General features: G+C 36.3%; 1 protein-coding gene across 1 annotated transcript in view; it reads right to left on the bottom strand.

Annotated features, from left to right (window-relative positions):
* Positions 1–3,061: 3,061 nt before the first annotated feature.
* Positions 3,062–22,035, bottom strand: part of ASIC5 (acid sensing ion channel subunit family member 5) — a 36,783-nt gene continuing 17,809 nt past the window's right edge. The window contains exons 5-10 of the mRNA XM_032172202.1: positions 17,020–17,169; positions 15,547–15,694; positions 12,046–12,102; positions 9,945–10,113; positions 5,170–5,261; positions 3,062–3,383 (exon numbers count right to left, since the gene is read on the bottom strand). Of these exons, the coding sequence (XP_032028093.1) occupies positions 3,193–3,383; positions 5,170–5,261; positions 9,945–10,113; positions 12,046–12,102; positions 15,547–15,694; positions 17,020–17,169 (807 nt within the window). The 3' untranslated portion in view covers positions 3,062–3,192. The remainder of the gene's footprint in view (positions 3,384–5,169; positions 5,262–9,944; positions 10,114–12,045; positions 12,103–15,546; positions 15,695–17,019; positions 17,170–22,035) is intronic.

Here is a 22,035-nt window from a genome sequence, read left to right on the forward strand (position 1 = left end):
AATAAGAAAAATGTTTTTGAGGTGAGAAAGTCAGAGTATCCTTGGACCTTCATCCTCATCCCCATATCCCGGAAACTGTTTCAAAGGTGTTCCTGCTCCACTATCCCTCATATTCAGATAAGGTATTTACTCAGGAGTCAGCTCAGCTCTTCATGCCTCTAGCACATCCTTCCCATATTTTAGTAAAGGTGTTTGGATTCCAGTTTGAGGGTGTTAGGTGATATAATAAGATACAATGTTAAGCTTCTTACCTCATGTAGGTACATGCTAATAGCAGTGGCATGTCACCTTGTAAATAAAATGTAGTTGGTGGGAACCAAACTGATTGACAATCTGTTTTTCCAAACCTTTAAGGAGGCTTAAATTTAATAATCTCCATTCTCAGCTAGTTAGCTCTTCCATTTACATGGTAAGGATAAGTAGCGGAATTGCAATAAAGTCAGAAGTTGCATGCCACATCTGTGGGAGAATTTCTATTCCTTACCAGTGGCTCTGGTAAGGAATAGAACCCCATTTTATCTCTTTCAAACAAAATACAGTTGCCCCTTGAACAACATGGGTTTGAACTGCACTGGTCCACTTATACATGGATTTTCTTCCACCTCTGCCACCCGAGATAGCAAGACCAACCCTTGCCCTGTCTCCTCCTCCTCAGCCTACTCAACATGAAGAAGACAGAATGGAGAGCTTCATAATGATCCACTTCCACTTAATGAATAGTAAATGTGTTTTCTCTTCTTCATGATTTTCTTAATAACATTTTCTTTTCTCTAGCTCACTTTAAGAATACAGTTTATAGGCCGGGCATGGTGGCTCATGCCTGTAATCCCAGCACTTTGGGAGGCCGAGGTGGGAGGATCATGAGGTCAGGAGATCAAGACCATCCTGATTAACACAATGAAACCTCATCTATACTAAATTAGCCAGGCGTGGTGGGGGGCGCCTGTAATCCCAGCTACTCAGGAGGCTGAGGCAGGAGAATGGCGAGAACTTAGGAGGCAGAGCTTGCAGTGAGCCAAGATCCCACCACTGCACTCCAGCCTGGGCAACAGAGAGAGACTCTGTCTCAAAAAAAAAAAAAAAAAAAAAAAGAATACAGTGTATAATACATATAACATACGAAATGTGTTAATTGACTCTTGGTGTTAGGTAAGGCTTCCAGTCAACAGTAGGCTAATAGTTGTTAACTTTTGGATGAGTCCGTAATGATATGTGGACTTTGCACTGCACAGGGGCTTGGTGCTCCCAACCCTTATATTATTCAAGGGTCAACTGCATATGTATTTGTCGTTTTCTTATCCCAGGAATATTGGAAGATAAATTAGTGAGCCATATGTGATACTTAATATTTTTTAAAATATAGACTTCCTCAAGTTCAAAAAATAGGAGCATTTTCTCAATTATATTCTGCTACATGACCCATTTTATGTTAGACACAACAAAATTTGTGGAGTCCTTCTATGAATCACTCAAAATACAAATTGTGTCAAGATTTTTCAACATATTTTAAAAAGGGGGAAAGAATAGTATCTTCTGGCTTAGTTTATTAAGGGGTGTCCAACCTTTTGGCTTCCCTGGGCATCACTGCAAGAATTTTCATGGGCCACACATAAAATACACTAACACTAATGATAGCTAATGAGCTGGAAAAAAAAAAGATCCATGCATAATTGTCATAATCTCCACCACTACAGATAAGCAAAAATGTTATTGCATTCAAAGGGTTGCACATGGTTATAATTTAGAATCAATATTTGGATAAGCAGGCCGGGCCTGGAGGCTCACGTCTATAATCCCAGCATTTTGGGAGGCTGAGATGGGTGAATCACTTGAGGTCAGGAGTTCGAGACCAGCCTAGCCAACATGGTGAAACCCCCATCTCTACTACAAATACAAAAATTAGCCAGGTGTGGTGGCAGTTACCTGTAATCCCAGCTACTTAGGAGGCTGAGGTAGGAGAATTGCTTGAACCCTGGAGGCAGAGGTTGCAGCGTAGGTTGCAGTGGCTGAGATCAGACCACTACACTCTATCCTGGGTGAAAGAGCAAGACTCCATCTCAAAAAAAAAAAAGGATAAGTAGAGGAATTGCAATAAAGTCAGAAGTTGCATGCCACATCTGCGGGAGAATTTCTCCAGAGTATTTACCCAAGATTGGGATTTCTGAGTCATGAGATATTCGTATTCCTAATGTTAGTATCATCAAATTGCACTGGCCTCATTCCCACGGAACTAGCACTTGCTTATCATTAAGCTGGAAAACAATATCAAGACTTTTAGGAGTTATTCTCTTACATCTGGAAGAAATTGCAATACCACCAAGAATAAATTAGGGGATAGATTCTTTGACGTGATTATTATTTCTTAAATATGTTTAAGAAATCTTCTAAAAGTCACCTTTAATTGAAGATTCTGAGACACCAAAAGTATATCTATTACCCGAGGGAGAGAGAGAACACTGAAATTCCTGAGTTTCCTCTCTGGACTAAATATGTAAATAGAAGTACTTGGGAAAAAAATGAGAAAATGCCACATACTTTCAAGATAGTACAGATTTAACTTTATTTTCAATTAGATTGATGTTAAGTACCACCTGTATGGGAAACAGATTTCTGTCCCTCCAAAAGTCATTTACAATAGAACACTCCAGATAAAAGGGAAAAAAAAGTATGTTGAATCTTAATGAAAATAAAAATGCTTTAAAACTTTATAAAGCATAAATTATACATACTATTTCTTGAATAAAGAAATATTTTGTTTCCTCATGTATGGTTTATTTATTGGGTCTAGTTTACATATTTAGTCATAAAAAATGTCTTTTTTTTCACTACACCAATATTGATTCATTGAAAAACATTTATGAGATGTCTAGTACATAATCTTGACTGTTCTAGGTGCAGGGAACACAAAGGTGAAAAAGATAATTCCTATTTCTTTATTTCATATATATATATACATACACATATATATACACATATATATACATACACATATATATATATATACACATATATATACACGGACAAAGACAAATAGAAAGATAGAAATATTTATGAAGAGATGAAGAAATACATGTCTTTAATGGTTTTTACTGAACTCTCAAAACTATAGCAAAGTGACATAACAATGAATTAGTCATGATAAATCTGAAGGTATCGTGAAGAGAAAAGAAATTATTTTATTCTAAGTGACCATTAACACTCCTCTATCCTATTTTTATTTCCCAGATGGTTCTGAGGTGGAGGAGTCCACTGGGTCATTTCAGATATCTTCAGCAAAAAGAAAATGCATATCCAGTAGAAATTGGTGAATAGATATTCAATAATTTCTATGATCGTGATCAGACTGGCCCCACAAAATAGACCCAGCTGACCACCAAGATCTGCTGTAATAAAACCAATAAAGATTGAATGTCATTATTTTTCATAAAAAAACGAATATTATTAGAAGTTAAATTAGTTGAAGCAAAATACAGTCATAACTGAGATGAAGATTGGTTAATTTTATTATTTTAACATTTGATATGAATAAGGTAATAGCAATTGGTAATATCAAAGTAATATTCATACAAATCATCATAAAAAGCAGAGAAGAAAAGCAAACATAAAATCTGATTCCAAACATATAACTCTAAGACTTTAGAGGATATAAAATCTCGGTAAATTCATTAGAGATTCTAGATGATTACAAACTCATTTCTAGGTGTTAAATGAAGAGCAGAAAAGTGCCATCCAGATAGCACTACTGGATGATGATGTTTTCCAGAAAATTAATTTCCAAGCAAGTTGTGTCATCAAGTGTCAAAACTGTATTTCTTTTTATGAATTCATAATATTTCCTTTAACCAAAATATATTAACACAACATTGCCTTTTAGATATTTTTAAATTTGTGCTTATATTTACTGTTTGTGCTTTTTTATTGTGGTAAAATATATATAACATAAAATTTACCATGTTAACCATTTTTAAGTATACAGTACTGTGGCATTAAGTACGTTCACACTGTTTTGCAGCCATTCCATTATCTTTATCTATTTCCAGGATGTTTTCATCTTCTCTAACTGAAACTCTGTATGCATTAAACTCTAACTCCTCATCCTTCCTCTCCTCAGCCCATGACAACCACTCTTTTACTTTCTCTGAATCTACTACAGCGGTGCTTTCATAAATAGATTACATTATTAATCATTATCTCATTGCCCTAGGCCATTCTTAGGACCATTCTGTTCTTGTAAAGTGTGATAATGAAGTATAGGCTTCTCCAAGAGCTTTGGCGAATTTACATCTTTCCTCCATATTCAGGGTCTCGGCTGTAATGTCTGACTGCTATCACTTTTGCCTGAGTCTAAGGCCTTCTTCTGTCTCCGACACAGCTTCCTCTAAGATGCGGTGAGATCTAGGAAATTAGCCATTATATTTATTAGGGACCATGTGGATAAGGCAAGTGAGCAGGCAGCGGTTGTAAACGAAATGCCTAATTTTGCTTCCTCAGGTTCTTCTTTTTAAGCCACTCTAGGGTAGAGCCCTGTGTGGAGGTATGAGGTGGCTGACATTTACCCAGGTGTAGGATTGCTGAAACATTCTACAAAGTCACTTGATGAGGGATCTAATGGTAAAGTTTGATGTGAGTGTGAGTAGGAGATGAAACACCACCAGCCTTTTCTTTATAAAAGTCCATGTGAGGTTGTACAGTGTTTTCTGGGGAGTGGAAATACGTCAGATTTAAATAGCAGCTGAATGACAAGTTCAATTGATTCTTGTCCCCCATTGATAAGCTAAACCTTAAATATCAAAGAAAAAAAACTGAAAAAATTTTTAAAAATAAGGAGCAATTAGGCCGGGCGCGGTGGCTCACGCCTGTAATCCCAACACTTTGGGAGGCCGAGGTGGGCGGATCACGAGGTCAGGAGATCGAGACCATCCTGGCTAACACGGTGAAACCCCGTCTCTACTAAAAATACAAAAAATTAGCCGGGCGTGGTGGCAGGCACCTGTAGTCCCAGCTACTCGGGAGGCTGAGGCAGGAGAATGATGTGAACCCCCTGGGAAGCGGAGCTCACAGTGAGCTGAGATGGCACCACTGCACTCCAGCCTGGGCTACAGAGCAAGATTCTGTCTCAAAATAAATAAATAAATAAATAAAAATAAGGAGCAATTAAATAACACTTACCAAGTAACTCAGACACACTCACTGCCTTTTGCTGCTGGGTTATCTTATAGTTTAGGTCACTATAGTTAATTTCAATTTTTACAAGATTCTCCCTAGGGATAAAAAATAGAGTTAATATAGCTTAAGATTGTCAGCATTACTTTTAATTCCCATCGAATAAAGGTAATATTCATTTTTGTTTTATATGCTATTTAATGTTAAACTGGAGACAGAATTGTTTTTAATATTAATCACGATTAGCAGGATGTAGAAGGCATTTTGTCATGTTGGTTTTTAAGAAAAAATAATTTTCCCCAATAATTTTTCTGCACCTCATTCCTGAGAAACTAGAAAAAGACATTAAATGTAAATATCTACTGAATAAAATATTTACAAACATTTAAATGTGTGTTTGATTTTCATTCAAATCTTGAGTCTTTTGTTACTTACACGACCTTCAAGAAATCACATTGGTTTTTTTGTCATGGTTTCCTCATGAGTAGTCGGGATTTTAGAGTTGAGCTCACAGAGTTTTAGTGAGGTGAAATTAAATTATGTATATGCAAAATTGACACAGAGTCTGACGTATATTGGGTGTCCGATGAATACTAATTATTAACTATATGTCATTAATATACTTAGGCAAAGACTCTGTTTTCTTAATGTCTGTTTGAAATCTTTATATGTGACCAGAGTGGCTAAGCATCTTTTAAAATGATATTAATAGCTCGTTACACGGTCTTGGAAGCCCTCACTTTCTCTATCTCCAGCCTAGACCCCTACCTTGAACTTCAATAATATATTCAGTTCATTCTTATATTTCTACTTGGATGTCTAATAGATGTTCCAACTTGAATACGTTCCAAGTCAAATCCTTCACATTTCCCTTATTTATAGTGTAAATTTTCATACTCCATAGCCAGTCCATCAGGAAAGCCCATTTTTTGTGTTACCTTCAAAATATATCTGTGCTCCTATGACCTTTCACCCCATTCAAAGCTACCACCTTTGCCCAAGACTTCATGACCTCTCACCTGGATTTTTGCAATAGCTTGCTAACTGGTCTTTCTGTTTCCAACTTTAATGCACCCCACTTCAACAAATATTGTCAGAAAGGACTTTCCTTCCTGACACAGCACTTAACGCCATCTGACATGACTATATACAGTGGTCACCAATTTCCATCCCAGTGGACAGAAGTGCCACAAGGCAGGATTTTTGTCTTTTGTACACTGAGGTATCCCTAATGCCTAGACTACTCCTGAATCCTAACAAATAATAGGTTGTTCCTTAGATATATGTGAAATGGACAAATAAGGGAGCAAATTAAAGATGAAACCAATAAACGAATGGATCAATATTACCCTGTCAGTGTTATAAGCTGAATCTGCAGCCAAGCACCTCATGATTTTACAATGGCAATAATAATAGTATCCATTAAGAGTGGATACTATTAGCCAAGTTTCCTAGAATTATGTGGTGATCTTTAATACACCTAAAGAACATGGCTATAAATCACTCTCCTAAATGTTTACAATTTTTGAAATCAATAATTCCAAATATACTTAATTCAATATATATCATTAATATGTTTACTTAATTTCCATTGGTTTAATCCTGAGTAACAGGAGAATGTACCATGTTTAAGTAGATAATCAGGGACTACAGTGATATTTACTAATGATAAAACAGTTCCCAAAGTAATGGAAATAATAAAGTTGTCTTGGAAGTCCAGAAATTTTAGTAATATTCCAATCTCTTTGGCCCCCATTGTGCTCCTAATTTGCATGTGCACTGATAATATTGTTTAATTTCCCAAGCACAACATTCATAATCACTTCCAAGCATTATCCACCTGTGATTTTGAGGGAAGATAAATTCGTCCCCTGCAAAAATATTGTGATATTTGCTCAACTTCGCTCAGGTAGTTGTTTTGTCCAATCATTTGGGTCTCACTGAATCTGTGCCTCATGGCAATAGTGAAATTGTTCAGGATTTAACAGAATTTAAGTCCAAAAATATTTGTTTGTGTCAGGAGAGGCACAATTATAAAATAAAAACTGAATTTTTTTTATTGTATTACAAAATAGTTTTTAAAAAGCTTCCAGATGCTTGAACAGGAGTGCTGCATTAGGGGAATGAATTAATTTGGCATAAAGAAAACAATTTTATACAATTTTTATTTCAAAATTTGTTAAGTTAAAACAGAACAATTTTTAAAATTCACTTGTTTTACTAATGAAGTTGTCCTAACTTCAGACACAATTTGCCCTTGTCTTCAAGGGTAAACTCCACACTGCCTGCTACAGTCAAGATAAGCCTCTCAACATTTTGAGGTCCAGCAGCAGCCTCATAAGGCCCTGGATTGACCATGAAGTAGCATTTATTTCTCTCCCAGGTAAGACACACATACAGCTTCATGATTAAGTTAGGAGCTGCTTCTTTTAAAATGACTGCTGCTAACATTTCACATTTGCCGTCCTGACAAAGTGCATTTCTGTTTTCTGATTTACCACTTTCTGATTTCCATTACCTTTGCACAAACGAGTTACTTAATTATATGTGTGACTTCTAACTGTCTCTATGTAGGAGTTGAACAACCCCTGAGTCCAGCCACCTTTGTTCAGCTGCTCACCTTAGTCTTCCTGGTAATGGCCTCTACTATTTAAAACCATGTAAGGTCCCTACATGTACATTATGTGATAGGATTAATTGGAGAACTATTCATAATTATATGGACAGGAAACAGAAAAATACTGGGTAGAAGAGGGCGGTTCCCTGGCAAAGGCCCACCCTCAGGCCTGGATAACCCTGGCCCTAAATGAGAACAGGCATTTCTGGTTTTGCACCCAAAAAGTTGCATTTTGGCCCACTACATCCCCTATCCTGCCTCCATATGAAACCCAAACCCCAAGCTCTAGAATAGGCTAGCAGACCAGCAGATCAACAAACCAGTGATGGCAAAATGATGCGGCAGAGTAAGAGAGAAGAGGAGGCACATCTGAACATCAAGGGGAGTTCGGCCGGGGATGTTCAGAGAAGAATCTAGCCATAGGCTGCCTGACTCCATGCGAAGATTGCAATCCCACTCCATACCCGCTTCTGCCTCCTGATCCATCTCACTGAGAGCCACCTTCACCACTCAATAAAACCTTGCACTCATCCTTCCAGCCCGTGTGTAATCCGATTCTTCTGGGACACTGGGCAAGAGCTTGGGATACAGAAGGCTGTCACACTGGCCCTCTGCCCTTGCGATAAGGCAGAGGGTCCATTGAGCTGATTAACCCTCCAGCCATCTGTAGACAGCAAAGCTGAAAGAGCTTTGTAATCCTAGGGTTGCAGGCACCCACTCCTAGTCACTACCATGGGGCAGGAGCCCAAAGCACTCGCCCTGGCCTCTGCACCTGCCTGTCTGCATGCTCTCCATAGGAGTTTGAGCTGCAGGGATACCGAACAGGCAAGCAACACCCTGTTGCACATTCTGCAAGGGGAATCAGGGAATTCTCCTGTTTCAAGAATAACCTGAGTTTTGGGAAAAAAAAGAAAAAAACAGCATTCCCCAAGATCCTCTTGTTTCATACATGGCTTTCTTTTCTGATTCACCAGTATGTCTCCAAAATCATGCCTACTTTCTCTGTATATTAAATAACTATGAAACTCAGGAGATTTCTATCAACCAAAAGACACAGGAAGTACTCTTCAAAGTCATATTTAAATACATCAGGGACAATATTAAAAGCAAATCAGTTTCCCACATTAAAACAAAATATATAAATAGATGTCTGTGCTGGAGTCAGAAGTGTAAACAAACATAATTGTAAATTTTACAGCTGTTTATCATTTTATCTGCTGTTTAAAATCACTCCATTAGCCCTGTTTTGATGAAAATGCTTTTTCTTTCTGTAAAGACCACTTTATTACCTCAGCATTTACATGGGAATATCTTTTTGTATTTTATTAAAGTAAGCACAAGGCTAACGTTGGAATCAAAGCATGATTTCCAAATTATGTACACATCTGTGAAAATGTACATCAACCTTAACTTAGTTAACATATTTTTATTTTAAAAGATATAACTACAAATACCAATATACTGTATATATTGCTGCTTCGTGTCCTAGTCCTAAAAATACAAAGAAGAAACAAAGAGAAATGCTAAAGTTGCTTCCCTGTTAAAAAACAAAGAGTTATTTATGAAGCTTGATTTGTAATTTTTAAGAGGCAGTATGGTGTAGCAGAAAGAGGTCTCATTTAATTCTCAATTAATCAGGGGAAGTGGAATTATGTATCTGAGTTGCAAAGACATGGGGACCAGCGTCAGAGTTCTGGGGCATAACTTCTTTCTGGGGCCCTGACTACCTTCGCAGAACCATTTCTTAAAATACAATGTCTTTCACTTTCCTCTTCTGTAAAATAAGAATATTAATTTCTGTTTCATCTACCTTGTACAGCTATTAGAAGACTCAAAGTGTATAATGTACAGGTAGGAAATTTTCATATTTTAAGGCATCCATTATTATCAGTCAACATTATTTTCCCCAGTTTGGGCAATAAAGTTTTGATCATGAGCCAATTACTCAAGCAACCATCATTTTCCTTTTCACACAATTAAAGTAAGGAGTTGAAAGATATGATCTTATCTACTTTTAAAATTCTATGGTTTCATTGTTAGTTCAGTGAAAAAAGCCATTGCCTCCCTTGATTGATCAGAATTTCATTTCCTGAGTCTCGGGGGTTTTCAATAAAGAAAAAAATCTATGTTAATTATCAATAATTTAAAAGGCTAGTAAGATTACCTGATGTATTTCCGGCTTTGATTCAACTTATTGGAAAGATATTTCAAAGCTTTTTGACTTGGAAAAGAGGAATAAGAAATAGTGGCCGGGTATTCTGTTTCTTCACAAGAAACGGGGCAGCTAGAGTTATGTGTTCCCACTGTACATAAATCCTTAAGTTCAATGTGGTCTGAAATGAAAATCAGGACAAGGAATTCAGAGAAGAGAAATATTTCATCATGAGTAGGATAGTTTTATAAAGTTTATCATTTCACTTTCAATGTTAAAAAAAGTGGTTACTAACAACAAATGGTGTTTATATGTTACTCTGAATATAGCAGAGGAGATACAATATAAGGCCTGGAAGTTCTTATCTTTGAATTCATTGAGTCACTGGATTGGGATCTTTATTGGATTTAAGAAATTCTTTTCAGGAAGCATCTGGGTCTATTTCTATAAAATATCAGATATTTGCACAGAAGAAAGATGGAAAGTGTGTGACCCCATGTCACTTTGAGAGGGACAGTCAAACAATCCTGCAAGCCAATGCCTCAGGTTTACACTAAATATCTTCAGATTTGTCTCAACATACAATGGTATGAAATGTGCTCCTGAGTATTTGCAGTCCATTATTTCTGTTGGCCCAGTCACTTCCAAATGAACCACTGAGGTTCTCTGTTCTGTGATCTCTCTTGGCTCCTTCAGAGCAACCAGGCTATCCATGCAAATGCATGCTGGAAAAAAGTCCCTGCAGCAGGTAGTGTTTGTCTCCAGCTTCCCTTTGGACCACGTCTCAGTGCCCATTCTCACTGCTCCTCATTCATGGTAGATACTCAGGTTCCTGTTTTTCCTTTGGTTTTGATACTGAAACCCTTTATTCTCATGAACCAGTTGTTTACCAAGACCTCCTGGTTACTGACCAACTTTGGGTTTGTTTTTCAGACTCTAACTTTGACTTCTCTGGGAGAAGTCAAAGCATGTATCTGCTAGTTCTTTAGCATTGCCGGTAAAGACCACCACTCTTTCCCTACACTCACATGCACTCATACACTCCCATACACACATAGGCTCACATACACATACTCTCACACACACACACACTTACACACATATACTCTCATGTACATAATACTCTCTCACACACACAAACACACACACTCTTCTGACCCCTTTATCCCACAACAGTCCCTGCTGAACTGCATGCATGGTTTTTTTCCCCAAGCTCTCCCTCCAGCCTCCCACAGGGATAAGAAATCCGAAGAAATCTGGCAACATCATTTCAAGTCTATCGGTTAGTAATATGGCTTTTGCATATTCAGCCTGTGATCTATATAAAAAGAGATTCCTTCTACCTATAGCCATCCCTTGAAATATTTTACAACCATTGAAAAGAACCTTTTAAATCTATTCCTGCTACCCTGGAGATATTTCCACAACGGGTTAGAAAAGCAAGTTGCATAGAAGGGTATATACTGGGATTCCATTTTAGTAAAACAACCAATGACTTCAAGTGATAAATATGGAGATGTGTATGTGGAGAAAGTTACAGTAGGATATACTAAAGTGTTAGCAATTGTTGTAGGTTAAGGTAAGAGGTGTGAAAGCAAAAGCCAAAAAAAAGGGGGGAGCTCTTTAATAGAACTTGTCCCCAATAAATATGGCATGTACAGTTATAATTCTATTTATGAAAAAATTTTATATGCCATGTACATGCAATGAAGTGAATGAATGAAGGATTATTCCCAAAGAGTGAGAGGAGTTCTCAGTAATAAAACTTCTACATATTTCTACATGATTTCCTTTCTATTCTGTAGTATTTTAACTATTCACAATAAACATGTTTTATTTGTGGAACAATAAAAAACAACTAGGATATTTTGATTATAAAAAAGAACAAAATTTAAAAATTTAGCTGTGGCTTAATATCAGAGGGTTTTTTGTTTGGTATGTGTGTACTGCCTGTGTTTGTTAGCTACTATTTAAGAACACTTACAAAAAAATCTTCTCTTACATACTATATTCTGTTTAATTTCTGGGCTATCCATAGTTTGACTTAATGTCTTATATTACTTTGAGCAACTTTAATATAAATTCTGAAAATAAAAGTAAATTAAGCACTTACCAAGTACAGGAGAAACACAGCTGAAGTACTTTTGTAGGTCACATTCTATCCCATTTCCTTAAAAATAATAAGTGTAACATATAGAGACTTTACATTTTGTAAAATAAGTGATCTAATGACAAAAATAGCTTTCTTATCTACATCTATCCATCCATTCATCCACCCACCCATTCATCTATATGAACATCTATTCTTTCATAAGCGAAACTATGGAATCAAGTTAGTATTCAGTGAAAATATGTGCTGGGAGGAAGAATAATGCTTTTGTTTCTTTCCATACCTCTTTCCATCTGTCTATATCACTCTAAAATCTTTAAGTGAGAATAATAATTTTAAAATGTGAGTAGTTTTCAAATTTAAAATTACTTTCACAGTTATCATCTCATTTGATGCGGTTCACAATCCTGTGATATGAGAATTTTCATTTTACAGATAAAGAAACTAAGCCTCAGAAAGTGGCTTGCTCAAGACCACACAGTTAGGGGAACCTTGGCACATTCTGTATATCTTCCATCCTGCTCCCTCTATCCATTTACACACACACACACACACACACGCACACAAGTTTCTGACAGACTGCCATTCCAGAGGTAGGATGGGGAGGGGGCAGGTAAGTACCAATCGTTGTTAAGTGCCCACTATGGATTGTGAGATAAGTAGTAAAATCACTATGTATCAGAGCTGGGTTTACTCCTCAGGCTGATTCTAAAGCCTTAGTCTTTTACCCTTAATACAATATTTGTCTATTGCTATAGTCCATGTGACTCAGCAGTTAGCCACAATGTTTAGTCAGTAATGTTGCAAATAACCAAAGGAGATTGTCCACTTACAATGTGTGGACAATTTGTGGAATGTTTGGCTAACTATAAGGAAGTGCTCTTTATGAATAAAATAAAATAAGTAAAAAAAAAAAATCTACCTCCAACACTGAGTTAGGAAAAAGTCTCATTTTTCTGAATTATTTCTTGCTCTAGCAATAATATTTCTTCCATTATAAAGAACAATTCAGAAAAAAAAGATGGTAGATGGAACACAGAAAAGAAAACAAAAAGAAAAACAAACAAAAGAACAATGAAATTTTGGAAATAACCAGTATCTGAAAAGCTGTTTTGGAGATTGCTTCCTCAAATTGTTAGTGGAATTACCTCAGCGAATTTGTTTAACGTTTAGAATCTTCCATTTATTCATATATCAGTACACTTAAAGGGATGTGTGAGAATGTAACCCAATAAGATCATATTCCTGAATGCATTTGATATATATCCTAAAGTTCATGCAAATATCATTCTTTGTGTTTTATATAGCACCTTGCTTAGTTTCTGGTCCACATTAGCCAGTAGGTTTTTGTTTAATTATAATAACTTTTAAAATTGTAAACATTATTCAGCATGAAACAATTCAGATTTCTTTCAGTAACTTTGCCAATAAATTAGGAATGAGAAATCAGAATCAGAGCCAGAAGTTTTATATAGAACAGCAGTTTTTGGAGGGGTCAGAGATCAATAATCTGGATACTAAAAAGAAGGATGTGATGATTCTGGAAACCTCTGAAAAATAATGAAACCACTTTTGCAAAATTTATATCTTTTTTACTTTTATTATTTTTATATTTTTATATACATATAAATATATAATATATTAAATATATATTTAATATATTAATAGTAATATTATATATTAAACATATAATATATTCAATATATTAATAATATAATGATATTAATATTATATATTAAATATACATTAATATATATTTAATATATAATATATTAAAATATAAAATATTTTATATTTATATTTTATATATTTTTTACTTTTATTATTACAGAGAAAGAGATTTGACCTAACTGACTCCATCTTGCTTCCAACCTCCAAGTTGTCCTTGTTCATTCTTGGGCGTTAGCTGAACTAACTTTGGGAGGAACTTAGTTTATGGCTTAGCTCTGAAACAAAGACAATAAAGCCCTTTCCCAAAACAAACCCCCATCCTGCCTGGGGACTAGATTGCCTTTGTAGGGCTAACAAATTAGCCACAAGATTAGAAATTATGTTTAGGGTCATGCAGCTGGAGGGTGCAAGATTCTAAACCTCCCCAAATTGCTTATAGTGATAACATTACTATTGCAAAAGCTAAGATCAGTGCTTGAGATATGTTGCAGACCCTGCCTCCAATGATCAGCTGGCACCACCCAGATCCAAAATCTGGCCCATCTGGTTTTGTGACCCCTACCCAGGAAATGACTCAGTGCAAAAAGACAGCTGCAACTCCATATGATTTCATCTCTGATCTGACCAATTGGAACCCCTGATTCACTGGTTCACTGGTCCCCTACCCACCAAATTATCCTTAAAAACTCTTATCTCCGGATACTCAGGGAGACTGATTTGAGTCCTAATAGAACTCCAGTCTGCCTCACAGCCAGCTCTGCATGAATTAGTTTTTCTATATTGCAGTTCCTTTGTCTTGATAAATCAGCTCTGTCTAGGCAGCAGGCAAGGTGAGCCCGTCGGGCAGTTACAATATTTTGGCAGGTAGATTGTGTTAGAATATATCTTTCTAGATAGGCTGTGGGAGGGGCATGTAAGAGACCCGAATAAAAACATCTGACATTTACATAGACCATATTCTGTGCCAGGCACCATTTGAACCACTTACATACCCCTTTCATTCTTACAACAACCCTATAACATGGGATTATTATCCTCTCCTCCATTTGACAGCAGAGGAGAGAGGTTAGGTCACTTGTTCAAGATCACCTAGGGGAGAAATTGTGGAGCCGACACGAGCAGCCTGGTTGAGATCCAGCTCTTATTCACCCTGTTCCATTGCTTCCTTGAATGCTTGCCTCTCACCCATGGTTCTGGAAAAGTTGCAAATTGTATGAAAAGGAGGCCTGAAGTTAATTTTACAGTCCCAAAGAAAACAACTTTTCAACAGTGAAATCTTCAGGCTTGGTAAGACATATCCATGATCTAATTTTTCTTTCAAAATTAAGAAAACCTTGGTGTGCTGTTTTAGATATTTGAGACCATCAAATTTTAGCCTTTGGGAATAAGTACTGGGGCCCCATCCTGATAACGCAATTTGCTTTTCCAGAAATCTCTGCTATGATTTTAGAATGTAAAATTTGTCAGTCGAAGTTGTACTTGGCAAATGGATAATTTTCCAGCGTAGAACTTCACAAGAATGGAAAACAATTTAGTGATATGTTGATTTGCTCTGTTTCAAATTAAGTAAATATAAACATAAAATTCAAAGAAATTTAGGACTAAACTTCTGGTGACTTTGTCATTAGTTGTCATTTTAGTCTGCAAAGAGAAGGAACAGGCTTAAGAATATAATAATTTTTCTGTGAATGGGTCAGCAACATCTGTAATTACACTTAATAATACTTAATATTCCGTTTGTATTTCAATACTCTATTTCTCCCAGACTTTTGTAACCCTCTAAGAAACACTTAACTCTCTAGTTAAGTAAGGGGGCAGTTAGTCTTTATTTACCAGGAAGAAGAAAAGGCACACATCCACATTGCTTTTTTATGTGCTGGGCTTTGCATTCCTTCAAGCAACCGGAAGTACTGTAGCTGCTAAAATTCTGCAGTTTGATGTTAGGATTGCATTCTCCCCAAGGGTATTCTTGATGAACTGTCTTAAGATAAGACAAATACTGGGTTCAGGAGATTTGTTTACATCAATTCACTCATTTTCCATCAAGAAGCTGGTACACATTTTTATTTTGCTCTCAGAGCTCTTCAATTTTCAAAACCAAAATTGGTTACATTTGTCTATTTTGCCTACTCTATTGACCTGAAATTCCTTGAAGCTAAGTATAATAGTGATCCTTAAACACATATCCCAAATGTTAATTAATAAAGTCAGACACACTGAGTATTCTAAAAATCAACTCATATAAGGAAAAAATATCATTTATGTAAATGTTATATTACTGTAGTAATCAGCTTACCTACAAAACAGCAACCAAAATCACATTTTAAAAAGATCCTTTAATAAGCAACTATTATGTGCCAGGCAACATGGTGTTGCAGAACTTTCTCCTTAGTTCAGCTAAAACTGGGCTCTTGTCACAAGACCAGGAAAAACGAGGCTCGCAGACACATAGAAGGGTGAGGAAAATGGAATTTATTGGGTGAAAAGGAAAAAAGAAAAATGACTCTCAGCTAAGTGAGAGAGAGTCCTGCTGGTAGGGTTCCCATGTCACAGACTGAATCTCAGGCCACCACACAGAACAGGAGAGGCCAGGCTCCTCCCCACTGCAAACAGTGCAAACTTCCCAAGGCTCCACCCCTTCCTCCCAATGCGCAGGTGGGTGTTTTTCAGAAAGAATCAGGGTGGAAAGGGCGGCCTTCATCTAGGACAAGCAGTCCAGTTTTTCAGACTTCAGGCTGTTTTAGGCTTGAAGGTGGGGTTTCACCAGGGGCCCTTGGCTGTCTCCTGTGTCTATCAATGGTAAGTGCTTTCTTTATGGTACTTCACTTAAACTTCCTTACTATGAAAGGAAAATATTACCCCTTCCCTATTTGTGCAGAGAGGAGATGCAAATTCAGGAAGCTAATTAAAGAAGTTACTGAGCAAGTAAGTGGCTGGCAAACAGAAACCAACCAGACCAGCCTGACTCCAAGATTCCTGCTTTTCCCACTAATTTTCTCCTTCCCAGATAGTCTCACTGAAGAATCATAGCTCAGCAACTTAGGTACCTCTTTGTACTTAATGACTCTTTCCATTTCTAATGAAATGTAAAGTTTGGATTTGATAGGCTTACCAGCTTTCACTTATATAGTTTCTGTTTCCACTAATCATGTACCTTCAGATAAAGGAAAAGAATATGAAATGAAATTTCGGAATTTCTAATGGTGTTTTACAGGCATGGGAGAAAGGAATTTCTAGTGAAAAGCATTACTTATGTGTTTGATGCATTCACTACCCCACCTAATTTCCTCAGACTCGAGTATTTACCTTCACTTGGCGGATGGTTACCCTTGCGTGCATTCCCACAGGTGACAACAAGCCTAACCCATCAAACTGTGGCACCTTCTTTGGTGAATGGATAACAAAGATGATCCCAGCATCAACGAAACCAAGGGCTGGGTTATCAGTGAATGCCTCCTGAAACAAAAATATGTTTTTGCCCAAATTGCAAATTGACTATATCAGTTCTATACAAGTTTAGGATTTAGTTTTATCATCTCATGATAGCATTTGACTAATCCTAAATATTTTATGTTATATTTCAATCTCTTTTTGTCTAAAGTGTGTGAAAATTAAAGACATACTTTAGTGGTTGAATCTGTGAAAGGAAAATATCTTGGGTCCCTCCAAGGCGGGGTCTACTCAGGACAGTCCTGAAATAATTGAGGCTTGTCTCATCATTTTTTTTGATTGACGTCTGGTAACCACAAAGGGATCCTGAGTGAAGGTGACCTGACCTGCAGCAGCTAGCCTATCAGTGCTTGGTACCAGCTTGGGCACCTTATAGCCCAAACCAATAGGATGACTGCTGAAGTCCAGGAACTCTTTCCTCCAGGGATCCCTGATCTTCCATTGTTTTTCATTTGGGGGTCTGAGGTTCATTCGCTGTTAAAAACAACAACAAAAACCCTCCTTTTGTTGTGGGAGTTTCCACTCGCTTCCATCAAGGAAGGTGAACCTGCCTGCTTCTGCATCGGCAGAGAGCAGTCTTCAGCTTGGGCCCCATCACTAGGTGAGAAAACTGGTTTGGGATTCTTTCTTGCAAGTTCTTTTTAAAGAACTAAAGTTAGCATTAACAACAAGCTGGTGTTAGTTTCTGCTTACACTTAGAGCGCTCAGAAATCATATAATTTGTGTGATCATTATTAGTTTTGCTTAACTGTTTTGTTGTTTGTTTCTGTCTTGTTGGGTTTGTGTGTGTGTGTGTTTTGGTTCTTTCTCTCATTGGATTTGACCAACTCAGAACCCTCTAGCTCATGAGTATAGAGTTTTCCACTCCAAAGAAATAGAGCACCTTGCTCCCCTAAGCCTTTTGGGCATTCTCAGGTGACTAAGAATCACATGGGGGTGTCTGGGAGGAATGCTCCCTAAAATGTGCAGTGGCTCTAACTAAGTATCCCCCTCAGAAGAATATACTTAGGGTCTAATCTCAGCTGGCAGGTGCATATTAGGAGCCAACCACTCTTGCATCTTGAGCCCCTAACACACTGTGCCAGGTAGCTGCAACACAGGAGGACCAATCTGGTTCAGAAGTAACAGCCCTGAAAAGCTAGGTCTGCTAGCAGCACATTTTGGGTCCAACACATGTCCCAACTTGGTCAAATCCAAAAGGGAACTCTAAACTATGGGGAACAAGGCCTCTGAAGTGGAAAGAAAACAGCAATCAAAAGGAAAAAAAAAGGAAAGATTTTTGATTTTGACTACTAAAGGGGCTTTATTTACATAACAAAGCCACCTTTTTATCAGCCAGACCAAACTGAAAGAGCAATGGCTGTACTTCTGAAATATGGTAATGAGATCTAAAAAGGATTTTTTTAAAGAAGCTCAGTGGTTCAAAGTCAACTTAATTAAAAGGTTAACATCCAAGTGTGTGTATGTGTGCATGTGTGCATGTTTGTATTTAAAAGGCCTTCAGGTTTTTGTGTTTTTTTTGTTTTTGTTTTTCTCTCCTAAGACTTTGCCTTTTTTTTTTGAGCAAAAGTTGTTTTTTTTTTCAGTTGACTGAATTGTTTTCACCTGATCTTTTGATTAAAATAATTATTGCAACAGAGACTACTCTTGGATTTTTAAGGAAGAGTATAGTTTAGACAGAAATATCTTTGTTAAAAAAAATTTAAGTGCACTCTAAAAGCCTCACATGGTCTAACCTCAAAATAATTCTACCTTTTTTTGGAGACCCAGGATTCAATGTGAGCTCTGCCCAGAGCTTAGAGATCCAGTTAAAATATAGGTAGTCCCTATCTAAATAAAATTGGTCTCCTTATACAATATTATGATAGAGTTGTATAATTTTATGTTCGATTTGGCTCAAAGAAAAATAAAAGCATCTCCCTCTAGCACCAACAGACTTTTTCTCTCTGTGCCTTATGATATAAAGTTTGCTATTTTATTTTCACCTGAGTTGTTTCCTATAATAAGCAAATTTAAGGCTATTTAGCTAACAACTGCCTAGGGTTGTAAAACAGGTTATCAAGAATCTGAAAGTCTAAGATAGGAAAAAAAAATAAAAGGGTCTTTATGAATCTATAAAGTGTACATTTACTGGCATACCTAATATGTCTATGTATTTATATGTCATATACACAATATTTCACTACAGAAAATATATAAAAGGGCTCTAATTAATGGGCTTAAAGAAAAATAAAAGTGTTTAAATCATATATTTTATCAGGAAAAAAGAAAAGACTAGTCGAATTCTTTTTCAAGTTTATGTAACTTAAGTAAAATCTTTACTAAAAAAGCTAGCTTTAAAATTACTAGTAAAGTAATATCAGAAATGTCTTAAGAATTGCCAGCATACTTTTTTGTTTATGTTTATTAATCAGGCAATTTCAACTTATCCCTGCCAAACACTATAAAATGTCAAAATTTGGCATACAGAATACAAAACTATAAACCCAGCCCCAAACAGAATGATCATGGCTTGTGTAGTTTTTAATAAATAAGACGTTGATATTGGTTTAATGAAAATAGCTGCATCTTAAATTTTCAAGATCACCATAACTTCTAATCTTGTGGCTTTAGGCAGCGTAGTCCACAGGCAGTAAGGAGGTTTGTTTGGGAAAGGACTGCTATTGTCTTTGTTTCAAAGCTAAACTATAAATTCAGTTCCTCCGAAAGTCTAGGAATGAACAAGGACAGCTGGAAGGTTAGAAGCAAGATGGAGTCAGTTAGGTCATATCTTTTTCACTGCCTCAGTTTTATTTTTGCAATGGCAGTTTCATAACTTTAAATCGTTACTATCGCAGTTTTCATAAATAATCTAGATGAACAATTAAAATAAAATAGGTAAGGGATAAATACTTGTAGACAAACTTGTCGTAACTTAGAATATAAAGTTATATTCAGTTAAATAATAGATATTTCATTATGTGGGTATTTTCCAATAAATATATATTATAGAAAAACATTCTTGCTAAAAAAAAGTGTGTCCTTTTTAAAAAAAGATAAATTTTGTCTAATTCAAAGCTTATCTAAAGGTTATGTATAAAACAAGGTAAGAGGAACAAGGAAACAAAAAGAGATGTAAAGAAAGTTATAAAAATAAAGAGGTTTTTTTGTGGTAAGACAGCTTAAAGAGAAATCATATGGTAAATTTAGTCCTAAAATAAAATGACTGGTTGTTTAAGAAAGGAGAAGTGTTCAGGTCAAACCAGAAAGTCCAAGCATGTCATTAATAGTCAGTGTAAGTCACAATAAGGATTTATTTTTTAAAAAACCAAAAACTTTAATATGATCAAGCTGTCACATTATTATTAAGTATTGGTTTGCTTAGGAAAAAAACTGAGATAAAAATTTTTGTTTTAAAATTAAGGTTATTACATCCATGTATCTTCCTGTATGTGCTTTTAAAGTCCTTGTGACATTAAGTTACAGGGCTTTGACTCCAGGGTCTAAAAAGGACACCAACTCCTACTAAATCTTAAACACTAACAGCAATTAAAGCCTCATCTTCAGGCCCCATAGCAGATTCCAATAAAAATAAAATGCATTCCTGGCTAGGCACAGTAATTCACACCCGTAATCCCAGTATTTTGGGAGGCTGGGCAGGTGGATCACCTGAGATCAGGAGTTTCAGACCAGCCTGGCCAACATGGTGAAACCCCATCTCTACTAAAAATACAAAAAATTAGCTGGGCATGGTGGGGCAAGACTGTAGTCCCAGCTACTTGGGAGGCTGAGGCATGAGAATCACTTAAACCCAGTCGGCGGAAGTTGCAGTGAGCCAAGATCATGTCACTGCACTCCAGCTTGGGTGACAGAGTGAGACTCTGTCTCAATAAAAAAAAATAAATAAATAAAATGCATTTTTGAGACATAGGGCCAGAAATTAAAGCCATTCAACTCCTCGAGGCCCAGGGACTATTGAGGAAGTGGTGGGCATGTGAGATTGCAATGGGCGATATTAAGAGACAAAATAAGTTCAGTTTCTCTATAAATTAATCATGACTGTCAAAGGCACAATGATGCAAGACCAGCATATGGACTCCTGTGTCAGATTAACAAGGTTTTCTTGAAGCATTAACTGACTCCTTAATAAAGATCATAAAGGTTATAAAAGGCTTATGGAAGTTATATTTTATGGTCAAGATTAAATTTTATAGATTGTTTACAAAATTTTGAAAAACAAATTTAATTGGCTTCATGCTGTTTTTATTAGGGCTTCTTATTTGGAAAATTAAGTCTCCTCTCTCAAAGAATGAAGTTTCTTTATTTAAAAAAAAAAATCCTTGAGTTATCACTTTGGTTAAATGAATGACTTTACAATGACCTGTAATCCTATTTCATAATATCAATTATTTTAAACCTTTGATATTTGATGATCTTTCTAAAATCAAATGATAAATTATGTCTTTTTCTGACCTAATTAATCCTTTAAGATATTAGTTTCCCTAAAGTCTGAAAATGACATAATTTGGCTTACTTGGCATAAAAATTATACAGGAAGCATTGTCAAATATGAAATGTTGTTTGGTTTTCTTTGGGCTGTATTTATATACATGTTATTGGTATGTGTTCCAGAATTAATGGAAAGGCCTGTAATTCTGATATGACTTAGTGTACATTATCAATAATAATCATAATTGTCATGTTAAAATTATTGTGTACCACCGAGGTAACAAACTTCCTTGTCAATTGTGTCTTTGACTATGTCTGCCCTAAAACCTTTTTTCATCCAAGGACAATTGTTCTCATGCTTTGGTCCTCTTTAGAAGGTGTTTTTATAATCAGCTACAAAACTCTAACAGGTGCCCTTAAATGCAGGTTTCTGATAACTTTGGA

Source organism: Hylobates moloch, unplaced genomic scaffold (assembly GCF_009828535.3).
Source record: "Hylobates moloch isolate HMO894 unplaced genomic scaffold, HMol_V3 SCAFFOLD_3, whole genome shotgun sequence".
NCBI lineage: Eukaryota > Metazoa > Chordata > Mammalia > Primates > Hylobatidae > Hylobates > Hylobates moloch.